The 12,713-nt window shown below is 43.7% G+C and overlaps 1 protein-coding gene across 1 annotated transcript; it reads right to left on the reverse strand.

Annotated features, from left to right (window-relative positions):
• Positions 1–10,740: 10,740 nt before the first annotated feature.
• On the reverse strand, positions 10,741–12,449 carry LOC106610639 (delayed-rectifier potassium channel regulatory subunit KCNS3-like). Its single transcript, XM_014210077.3, has one exon. The coding sequence runs from the start codon at positions 12,362–12,364 to the stop codon at positions 10,862–10,864; it is 1,503 nt and encodes a 500-aa protein (XP_014065552.2). The 5' UTR covers positions 12,365–12,449; the 3' UTR covers positions 10,741–10,861.
• Between the last annotated feature and the right edge of the window lie 264 nt (positions 12,450–12,713).

The raw sequence follows: 12,713 nt of genomic DNA on the forward strand, positions 1-12,713 counted from the left end.
AACAGTGGACAACATGCTCTTTGTATAAAACTCAAAAACAATGTAATAATGTACATTTCATTTAGTTATATATCCAATATTTGTCAGTGTGTATAGGCTTGAACCAAGGCCGTTACACGTGTGGACTGCCAGCCTGTTTGTATAATCGTATAGTTATCTAAGCACAAAACAATGACTTCCCAAATTTTCTTTCACTAGAAAAATGAATTATATACTGCTCAAAAAAATAAAGGGAACACTTAAACAACACATCTTAGATCTGAATGAAAGAAATAATCTTATTAAATACTTTTTTCTTTACATAGTTGAATGTGCTGACAACAAAATCACACAAAAATAATCAATGGAAATCCAATTTATCAACCCATGGAGGTCTGGATTTGGAGTCACACTCAAAATTAAAGTGGAAAACCACACTACAGGCTGATCCAACGTTGATGTAATGTCCTTAAAACAAGTCAAAATGAGGCTCAGTAGTGTGTGTGGCCTCCACGTGCCTGTATGACCTCCCTACAACGCCTGGGCATGCTCCTGATGAGGTGGCGGATGGTCTCCTGAGGGGTCTTCTCCCAGACCTGGACTACAGCATCCGCCAACTCCTGGACAGTATGTGGTGCAACGTGGCGTTGGTGGATGGAGCGAAACATGATGTCCCAGATGTGCTCAATTGGATTCAGGTCTGGGGAACGTGCGGGCCAGTCCATAGCATCAATGCCTTCCTCTTGCAGGAACTGCTGACACACTCCAGCCACATGAGGTCTAGCATTGTCTTGCATTAGGAGGAACCCAGGGCCAACCGCACCAGCATATGGTCTCACAAGGGGTCTGAGGATCTCATCTCGGTACCTAATGGCAGTCAGGCTACCTCTGGCGAGCACATGGAGGGCTGTGCGGCCCCCCAAAGAAATGCCACCCCACACCATGACTGACTGACCCACCGCCAAACCGGTCATGCTGGAGGATGTTGCAGGCAGCAGAACGTTCTCCACAGCATCTCCAGACTCTGTCACGTCTGTCACGTGCTCAGTGTGAACCTGCTTTCAACTATGAAGAGCACAGGGCGCCAGTGGCGAATTTGCCAATCTTGGTGTTCTCTGGCAAATGCCAAACGTCCTGCACGGTGTTGGGCTGTAAGCACAACCCCCACCTGTGGATGTCTTGCCCTCATACCACCTTCATGGAGTCTGTTTCTGACCATTTGAGCAGACACATGCACATTTGTGGCCTGCTGGAGGTCATTTTGCAGGGCTCTGGCAGTGCTTCTCCTGCTCCTCCTTGCACAAAGGCGGAGGTAGCGGTCCTGCTGCTGGGTTGTTGCCCTCCTACGGCCTCCTCCACATCTCTTGATGTACTGGCCTGTCTCCTGGTAGCGCTTTCAATGCTCTGGACACTACGCTGACAGACACAGCAAACCTTCTTGCCACAGCTCGCATTGATGTGCCATCCTGGATGAGCTGCACTACCTGAGCCACTTGTGTGGGTTGTAGACTCCGTCTCATGCTACCACTAGAGTGAAAGCACCGCCAGCATTCAAAAGTGACCAAAACATCAGCCAGGAAGCATAGGAACTGAGAAGTGGTCCGTGGTCCCCACCTGAAGAACCACTCCTTTATTGGGGGTGTCTTGCTAATTGCCTATAATTTCCACCGGTTGTCTATTCCATTTGCACAACAGCATGTGAAATGTATTGTCAATCAGTGTTGCTTCCTAAGTGGACAGTTTGATTTCACAGAAGTGTGATTGACTTGGAGTTACATTGTGTTGTTTAAGTGTTCCCTTTATTTTTTTGAGCAGTGTATTTAATTCTATAGCAACATTTCTCTCCACTGTGCTATTTATGACAAATATTTGAATCCTCATTCTAGTGATTTTGTATTTTGTGTGTATCCATCTAAAGTGATAACAGAACTAGGGAGATGGATGGCTGATGGCAGCCTCCTGTCACAATGCAATTTCATGCCCATATAAAACATTTATTGGCATTTCTAATGTAGAGTTGCCAAATAATTCTGTAATGCTGGCTCTTTGTCTATTGACAAATGGTATGATCAGATGCAGGATGGGTGATGTGACGCCCATGTAAATAAAGATGGATGCCAGACTGTGATGGCGATCCCTCAATGGTGCTGGAAGGAAGAGAAGCAGCAGATTTTTGGACCGGGACCCATTCTTTCATGTGTTGTAATTTTTTTACTTGATTGAATTGATTAGGTAACGTTTTTTGTCCTTTGTACAGTACTCAATAATGGGATGTACCTCTTATACTCAATTTCAATCAATATTTATAGACTTGAATGACAGTTAGGCTTTTGCCATTTGAAAGAACACTTCCATTGACACAAGTATTGGTAATTTAAAACTCATTCAGGCTTATTTTATAGGGCCCTTTCATCACAGAGTTACAATTCAAGGGCACTGGGGGGCTGTCACAAGTCTCCAAATTTTGTCACATAATCAGTCATTCAAAGGCATTCACATCACCCCGCATATTTTTGGTTCGATCCAGTAACGTGTAATGTCAGATGCAGCAATAAGTTTCCATTTATGGTGTGAATTCCGTGTCATATGAAATCCGAATCGGATTCTCAGCTCATGATGGCCCATTTTCCCTCACAAGCTTTGTTGGCAGATAACGTTATCCATCAAGGGATAAGTCAGAGGTGTCTGGATAGTTCTCAAGACCTTGAAGGTGTGAAATTGTGGAAGAAATATCTGTGGCTGTTGTCACTTGACAACTGAAAATGGACCTAAGAGTAACGGTAAAAACACAGACAAGAAACAAAGGAAATTTGTGCAGCTGTGCAGTGTACACCACAGGCACATGCACAGATAGGGCTGTACCTGTGCAGAGCACATGCCCTTTCGCCCCACCAGTCTCCAAAGTAGCCTTTTTTTCATTTTGAGTACCTGCCCCCTAAAGGGTCTGTGCATGGCCCTGGTACACGTGCATGTGTAATCGGTCAGGTAGCATTTGATTCAGTATTCAATTTGATGATTTAAGTTCGTAATAGAGAAAATAACAGATGCCATCAATGTCATTGGACATACTGTATTTGCTGCTATGGGTCTTAGCTCGCACACTTTGGAATCTCCTTCATGCCTCTGGATTGAGTGGCATAACCTATAACCACTAAACCACACAGTCTTTAACCATCAGCCTGTGATCCATCCTTTCAGGTGTCTAATCTATTGCATTAGTGGGATATCTCAAGCATGCTGCTTGTAAAAGCGGGGAAAGAGCTGCCATACGATAAAAAGGCATGTCAGCGAGTGGGATGGCAATTAATCAATACAATTCATTGTTTATCTGAGTCATATTAGACATTTGCCCACAAAAATGTTATTTTCCAATTTTTTGAACCAGGAACAAGATAGAGAAAAGCAGATGGCTTTGTAACATGTCATTTTTCTTTACATGTAAATGGCTGTTTCAATCTAGATTATAAGTTATTTTAACTATACCACAATGGAGAGCATGTTGCTGTAGCGTGTGTTTTCTTCCAGCTGTGTCCACTCTTTAGCCCTGATTTACTAAACATGTGCACCTGTTATTTTGTGTAAGGGAGTATAGTGAATTTATTTTGATGCCAACTTTATCTACACTTGATTTATTTTTGCTATCTTTAGCATTCCATGCAAATGTCTTTGAGAGGCTGTTTGTCAACTTGGCATCTGAACTATTGGTGCATCTTAAACATGCATTTTCGTTTAGTCAAAGTCTGTTTCTCACGCTCGTCTCCACCAGAGGCAAATCGAAAGGACATGTCAAACGCTGTGGGGCCTCAAATTCCCAAACATTAACAGTGGATACAAAATCAATATCTCTCTAGCTAGAGGGAATGCCTCGGAGGCAGAATTGTCTCTGTGGAGATTTCATTTGGCCTCCTTTAATGCTGCTTTTAGAATCTGTCATTTAGCAGTGGATGGCAGATCTTGGTGGTAGTAGCAAATATTCTTTCAGCTGTATTTTTGGTCCCACTGTTTACTAAGTGGCCTAGGTATTTGCAAAAACAATATATTTGCATGGTAGTTATATTAGGCAGATAGTTACAGTGTAGATACACATAGTTTCATACAGTGAGCTCAAAAAGTATTGGGACAGTGATGTTTTTGTTGTTGTTTTGGCTCCATTTAGAAATTACAGCACTTTATGTACAAAGTCACCCTATTTCAGGGGACCAAAAGTGTTGGGACCATCATTCAAAAAGTTTTCATACCCCTTGACTTTATTCTAAACTCTACCTTATTCTAAACTGGATTAAAACCATTTTCCTCATCAATCCACATACAATACCCCATATTGACAAAGTTAAAAAATGTATTTTTTTTTTTTAAGTTTTGCAAATGTAGTAAAAATAAAAAACAGAAATAAGTTATTTACATAAGTATTCAGACCCTTTGATATGAGCTGAGGTGCATCCTGGTTCCATTGATTATCCTTGAGATGTTTCTACAATTTGATTGGAGTCTGTTTGACATGATTTGGAAAGGCCCCGCAGTTGACAGTGCATGTCAGAGCAAAAACCAAGCCATGAGGCTGAAGGAATTATCTGTAGAGCTCTGAGACAGGATTGTGTCGAGGCACAGATCTAGGGAAGGGTACCAAAACATTTCTGCAGCATTGAAGGTCCCCAAGAAAACAATGGTGTCCATTATTCCTAAATGGAAGAAGTTTGGAACCACCAAGACTTTTCCTAGAGCTGGCCGTCCGGCCAAACTGTGCAATCAGGGGAGAAGGGCCTTCGTCAGGGAGGTGACCAAGAACCCGATGGTCACTCTGACAGAGCTCCATAGTTTCTCTGTGGAGATGAGAGAACCTTCCAGAAGGACAACCATCTCTGCATCACTCGCACTCCACCAACCAGGCCTTTATGGTAGAGTGGCCAGACAGAAGTCACTCATCAGTAAAAGGCACATGACAGCACAATTGGAGTTTGCCAAAAGGCACCTAAAGGACTTTGACCATGGTCTGATGAAACCAAGATTGAACTCTTTGGCCTGAATGCCAAGCGTCACGTCTAGAGGAAATCTGGCACCATCCCTACGGTGAAGCATGGTGGTAGCAGTATCACGCTGTGGGGATGTCTTTCAGTGGCAGGGACTGGGAGACTAGTCAAGATCGAGGGAAAGATGAATGGAGAAAAGTACAGAGATCCTTGATGAAAACCTGCTCCAAAGCGCTCAGGACCTCAGACTGGGGCGAGGGTTCACCTTCCAACAGGACAACGAACATAAGAACACAGCCAAGACAACACTGGGGTGGATTCGGGACAAGTCTCTGAATATCCTTGAGTGGCCCAGCCAGAGCCCGGACTTGAACCCGATCGAACATCTCTGGAGAGACCTGAATTTAACTGTGCAGCGACACTCCCCATCCAACCTGTGTAGATTAATGAGAAAAAATCTACTATATAATGCATTTTAGAATAAGGCTGTAACGTAACAACATCTGGAAACAGTTAAGGGGTCTGAATACTTTCTGAATGCACTGTATGTGTATTAAAGTCGTCAAAAGTTTAGTATTTGGTCCCATGTTCCTAGCACGCAATGAATCATGAATAATGATGAGTGAGAAAAGTTACAGATGTACAAATATCATACCCCTAAGGCATGCTAACCTCTCACCATTACAATAACGGGGAGTGTTATCATTTTTGGGGGGTATGATATTTGTGGGTCTTTAAATTTCTCAATCATCATTATTCATGATTCATTCAGGACTATCCTTAATCATGGTAGCATCCACATTAATGTAGAAGTGTTCAGAAACATATAATATTCTTATTTACAATAAAAGTGACTCCAAAATGACACAATACATTATTTACCATTCATTCCTATTGGGCATAAAATAATCTGAAAAACTATTTAAACAGCAAATTCATCCAACAAGTTTGTAGTCGCAAATGATATAATCATTGCGTGCTAGGAATATAGGACCAAATACAAAACTTTTGATTACTTTAATACACATATAATTGAATTTGTCCCAAAACTTTTGGTCCCCTAAAATAAAGGGACTATGTATAAAAGGTTGTGTAATTTCAAAACGGTTCGCCAGATATGGATGAAAATACCCTCAAATTAAAGCTGACAGTCTGCACTTTAACCTCAGTCATTGTTTAATATCAAATCCAAAGTGCTGGAGTAAAGAACCAAAACAAAAAATGTGTTACTGTCCCAATACTTTTGGAGTTCACTGTGTTACTTCCATGTGTTACACCTACAGGTAACTGCCAAAATAAAGGAAACACATGAGTAAATAATGGGTACATCAACTAAACACCAAATTATGGAATTTCTCATGGAAGAATGGTGTCTCATCCCTCCAGTAGAGTTCCAGACACTTTACACTGAAAAATGCTGGGTTAAAAACAACCCAGTGCTGTGTAAATAGTGGACAGAACACACACTGGGTTGTTTTTGACCCAGCCAATTGTGTCACTTAGTTGGGTTATTGAGATATGATCCACTGGGTCAGATCAGAAGACTGGTATTTGGTATTGTATTAGGATCCCCATTAGGTGTTGCAAAAGCAGCAGCTACTCTTCCTGGGGTCCACACAAAACATGAAACAGAATGACAATGAAACACATAATGAAACATATAATACAGAATGACATAATACAGAACATCATTAGACAAGAACAGCTCAAGGACAGAACTACATACATTTTAAACTGGAAGTGGGGCTTAGTAGAGGCGTGGCTTTCAGAACTTTTTTTGGGGGCGACCCATGAGAGTAAATATCATTCTGGTTCATCTGTTCTGTTCTCCGGACCACCCCCAAGCCATTCTCACGTACTTTGTGACCCCTCAGATTTTTGGGGTGCATGATGCCCCTTTACTTAGACATTGTGGTATGAGGCAGCTGTTGCTAGTGGGCCAATAGTGACCACTCATGGGTTTTTCTTTCAAGACATGTTGTTAGTCATTTATTGAATTTTTTTCATTAGAGCCTGGCTTTTGTGCAATTGTTGATGTCTTTAAATGTAACCTTTACAATGCCTTAATGAGTATAAAATATTATTCTGGTTTAGAAATCAACAAATAATTGTATTATGATGCATGATAATCATTGCACCAGTCCCACGGCTTATGAAAATACATTGCTAACTAGCAGAATAACAAAATCATTAGCCTGTATTAGGTAAGGGAGTATATGCAGTTCATGCTGTATTTACAACTATACGAAATCTAGTCAAAAGTGTACCGCATATAGTCAAAGTAAAGCTGTCATGAGGACAGTGTAAATTATATTGCTCAAATTATAATAATGTGGACGGCAATAACGGTTGGTTGACTCTCAATTATCAACCAACTGTCAGGTCTACAATAAAAGGTCACGTAATTAATATCTCATAAACGGCAATGACACACTCTGCAGTGCTATGTAAACATTTGTTTAAATATCAGTATCAGGCTGCTTAACAATCCCTATCAACTGCAGCTTGCTGCCAAAAAAAGGCAGTTTCATTTCAATAGCTTAGCTTGTGGTAAATTCAGTCTATACTTCAAATGGTCTGCATGGTGGTGGATAATATATACACTGCTCAAAAAAATAAAGGGAACACATAAACAACACAATGTAACTCCAAGTCAATCACACTTCTGTGAAATCAAACTGTCCACTTAGGAAGCAACACTGATTGACAATACATTTCACATGCTGTTGTGCAAATGGAATAGACAACAGGTGGAAATTATAGGCAATTAGCAAGACACCCCCAAAAAAGGAGTGGTTCTGCAGGTGGGGACCACGGACCACTTCTCAGTTCCTATGCTTCCTGGCTGATGTTTTGGTCACTTTTGAATGCTGGCGGTGCTTTCACTCTAGTGGTAGCATGAGACGGAGTCTACAACCCACACAAGTGGCTCAGGTAGTGCAGCTCATCCAGGATGGCACATCAATGCGAGCTGTGGCAAGAAGGTTTGCTGTGTCTGTCAGCGTAGTGTCCAGAGCATGGAGGCGCTACCAGGAGACAGGCCAGTACATCAGGAGACGTGGAGGAGGCCGTAGGAGGGCAACAACCCAGCAGCAGGACCGCTACCTCCGCCTTTGTGCAAGGAGGAGCAGGAGAAGCACTGCCAGAGCCCTGCAAAATGACCTCCAGCAGGCCACAAATGTGCATGTGTCTGCTCAAACGGTCAGAAGCAGACTCCATGAGGGTGGTATGAGGGCAAGACGTCCACAGGTGGGGGTTGTGCTTACAGCCCAACACCGTGCAGGACGTTTGGCATTTGCCAGAGAACACCAAGTTTGGCAAATTCGCCACTGGCGCCCTGTGCTCTTCACAGTTGAAAGCAGGTTCACATTGAGCACGTGACAGACGTGACAGAGTCTGGAGACGCCGTGGAGAACGTTCTGCTGCCTGCAACATCCTCCAGCATGACCGGTTTGGTGGTGGGTCAGTCAGTCATGGTGTGGGGTGGCATTTCTTTGGGGGGCCGCACAGCCCTCCATGTGCTCGCCAGAGGTAGCCTGACTGCCATTAGGTACCGAGATGAGATCCTCAGACCCCTTGTGAGACCATATGCTGGTGCGGTTGGCCCTGGGTTCCTCCTAATGCAAGACAATGCTAGACCTCATGTGGCTGGAGTGTGTCAGCAGTTCCTGCAAGAGGAAGGCATTGATGCTATGGACTGGCCCGCCCGTTCCCCAGACCTGAATCCAATTGAGCACATCTGGGACATCATGTCTCGCTCCATCCACCAACGGCACGTTGCACCACAGACTGTCCAGAAGTTGGCGGATCCTTTAGTCCAGGTCTGGGAGGAGATCCCTCAGGAGACCATCCGCCACCTCATCAGGAGCATGCCCAGGCGTTGTAGGGAGGTCATACAGGCATGTGGAGGCCACACACACTACTGAGCCTCATTTTGTCTTGTTTTAAGGACATTACATCAAAGGTGGATCAGCCTGTAGTGTGGTTTTCCACTTTAATTTTGAGTGTGACTCCAAATCCAGACCTCCATGGGTTGATAAATTGGATTTCCATTGATTATTTTTGTGTGATTTTGTTGTCAGCACATTCAACTATGTAAAGAAAAAAGTATTTAATAAGATTATTTATTTCATTCAGATCTAGGATGTGTTGTTTAAGTGTTCCCTTTATTTTTTTGAGCAGTGTATATATATATTTTAAACATATTCTAAGAAAAAACATACACATTGTATGTCTACCACACAGTAACCCTAGCTATTTCTTCAATGTCACATCTTTGTTGCCGTCATGAAATAGTTCCGGAATTTCATTTTAAGGCAAATAAAAAGGTGTGCATAAAGTGACAGTATTTTTTTAATGGTTCTGCCACGTTTTAGAGTAATAGCAGAGAAAAAATTGACTGATGACACTTGTAAATGACATTTATATTTGCAAAGGGTAGGTAACCTGAAGTGACAGGTGCTATTTGAATTCAGTAGAGACACTTTGATCAATGATCACCTCCAAAATGAGAACAAATCAATTGGATTACCTGGGGCATTTGGGAAAGCACTTTTGGCCAACATTATAATTCTTGGATCGCAGCCCCAATGTTTGGCCTTTCTCTCTCTGATCGATCTGATGTACACGTCTTAATCTGAGAGAGACATCCCTCTGAGTGCATTCAGGGAGATCAGTTGGAAGGGATGAGAAAGGGGGATTAAAAAAGAGAGACAGAGAGAGACAAAGCATATTTTATGCACCTTTGAACAATGTTAAATTGTTGAAATTCTGGTAAAGTAAAAATGTGTTCAAGACAATAAGCTTCACACAGGGCATAAAACAGTAATGTGTAACTAATATTCTATATATCTGTATGTTTGTGCTGTATGTGTGCCTGTCATATTTGCTAAGAAGTGCCTTTCCTGGCATGGCTAACTGATATTTTATAACCTAAAATAAGTAATCGTGCCACAACTGATGGTTATGTGCAGGTATTGCATAATTGACTGACAGCTGAAGCAAAGAACTCTGGATTGATGCAATGATTTTTTTAAAGACAACTTGTAGGCAGGTAGCCTAGTAGCCTAGTGGTTAGAGAGTTGGGCCAGTAACTGAAAGGTTGCTAGATCAAATCCCTCAGCTGACAAGGTGAAAATCTGTTGTTCTGCCCCTGAACAAGGCAAGTAACCCACTGTTCCTAGGCCGTTATTGTAAATAAGAATTTGCTCTTAACTGACTTGCCTGTTTAAATAAAATCTCAAATGTCATACTTTATTACGACAATAGACACCCTATACTCACTTTATCCTTCAAGCACACATGCAGTCGTCTCTTTCAATTATTAGTCTAGAAGAGGAGAAATGCAATAGCATGCCATTGAGTAGATGCTTGCCAGACATTGCTAAATGTAATTTTGTTTCAAACCATGGCTATTTCGTTCCATATGATTGCCATGTAAAAATAAAAAGTATTGTTTAAAAATAAATGTTGACAAATACTGCTCAGCATTAAAATAGGTCCTTAAGTCACTAATCCAAAACAGGCCAAGTATTAGGCCTAATGGTTCGTAGTCTCTAAGGACAAGAACGTGGAGAGATACAGCACACTTATTTTCACCCTGAGAACCGGAAAGTGCTTTTGCCATGTACAGCTATTTCAAAAGCCTCAGGTGAAAGCAGGGTGGTCCTATTTCTCCTCCCCACTCTCAACTGTGGCCACACTCCAAGAAAGTCAGCATCCACTGTTCCAGTCCCTTTTATGGATCCCACAAGGTAAAGGAAACCGTGGGAAACCAAGGAACACCTGGAGAAGATCTGTAACGTAAAGATTGAAGAACTGAACTACACATGGAACTTGAGAAACTGGCCCAAAAGTGAAGAAGATCATTTGTGGATGACCTATGTAAAACGGTTTAAGTCTAGTAAGTTGAGCTCTCAAGTGCCCCTCAGGATACAAGACGTCTCTCCATCCTGGATACTCGAGATGTCTGTGTCCTTATCATTGCCGACGCTGCCCCTGACAGAGATACTGGCGATGAATGAGTTCATCTTTTGGGTGTACAGGTCCCCGACATTAAAGTAAGGTATACTGGGGTCGGGGATCTTACTATCGTTATTATTGCATTGGTCCGCCTCGTTATTGCTCTGATCGGCATCCATAGCCTTTTGCCTTTGGTAGTACATGGAGAACTTGTTGAAGATAATGGTGATGGGCAGGGCCACCACCAGCAGCCCACAGATGATGCACAGGGTTGCCACTAGCTTCCCTAACACCGTCACTGGGCAGGTGTCACCGTATCCCACCGTCGTCATGCTAATAGTGGCCCACCACCAGCCCACAGGGATGGTCGTTATGTCCGACTCCTCTGACTCCTTCTCCACAAAGTAGATGAGGGCGGAGAAGATGGAAATACCCACATAGAGAAAGAGCATCAGGAGGCCCACCTCATGGTAGCTATGCCTTAGCGTGGCACCCAGCGAGCGCAGCCCCGCTGAGTGGCGTGCCAGTTTGAGGATGCGGAAGATGCGCATCAGCCGCAGGATCTGTACCACCTTCCCCACGTTTTCCAGCTCCTCGTTCTCCTCGTCCACTGTCTCAAAGGCCAACGTGGCGTAGAAAGGCACGATGGACACAAAGTCAATGATGTTGAGCACGTTACTCAGGAACTTCCGGGGGCACGGCGCCACGGAAAGCCGCACCAGGAACTCCACAGAGAAGCTGACAACACACACAGCCTCGAAGATAGCCAGCACTGGGTCTTCAATCTCCTTGTCGTTGAGGTCCACCTGGTGGAACTCGGGAATGCTATGGATGCACATGGCCACGATGGAGGTCAGCACCATGGCCAGTGAGGCCATGGCGATCACCTTGGCCAAACGTGAGTAGCCCGGGTTCTCCAGGCGCAGCCAGATGTTCTTGCGGACCTCCGAGCACCAGGTGCCCTCAAACTTCTTCAAGTCCTGGTCTATAGTTGAGAGATCCTCCATGGATGAGTCAATGCTCCCGAACTGCTGATGTTGCTCATCGCTCCTCCGGTCCCAGTCCTTGTCCTGTGCAAACTCCCTCTGCTCCTGAAACTTGTTGCTGCAGCAGGAGTCCAGGTGGAGCTCCTTGATGCCCCAGTACTCAATCTCCTGGCTGAAGGAGAAGACACACAGCTCCTCCATCAGGTGGATCTTGCCCGTGTGGTAGAAGTTAAGGACATAGCGGAAGAAATGCGGGTTGCGGTCAAAGTAGTACTCCTTGTCGGTGGGGCTGAAGTCATCGCAAAGCTCCAGGATGGCCTCCTCGGAGACGCAGCCCAACAGGCACCCCAGGCGGGTCCTGGGGAAGCGCTGCAGGATGCTGCGCTCCACGCGCTGCTTAAAGCCACCCACGTTAAGGTTGAGGAAGCTTTCGTCTGTGCCACGCCTGTGAAGGACCTGGCCATACAGCATGGTGGATCTGTGGCATGGGTGGAGCCTTACAAGAAGGGGGAGGCGTTCACTGCTCAATGCTTGCTCAGGTCATTTCCAGGCTGAAGATCCATCACCTACAAAATAAAACAATTTACCAACATCAGTGACTTGCACAAACCACAGCATTGGTATTGTAACGCGGGTCGTATAAAGGGGACCAAGGCGCAGCGTGTATAGTGCTCATATTTACTTTTAATGAATATAACAAAACAAGAAAACGACCAAAAACAGTTCCGTCAGGTGACATACACTAAACAGAAAATAACTACCCACAAAATCCAGGAAGAAAAACCTCTACTTAAATATGATCTCTAATCAGAGGCAACGA

The sequence above is a fragment of the Salmo salar genome, chromosome 09, assembly GCF_965601325.2.
Source record: "Salmo salar chromosome 09, fSalSal1, whole genome shotgun sequence".
NCBI lineage: Eukaryota > Metazoa > Chordata > Actinopteri > Salmoniformes > Salmonidae > Salmo > Salmo salar.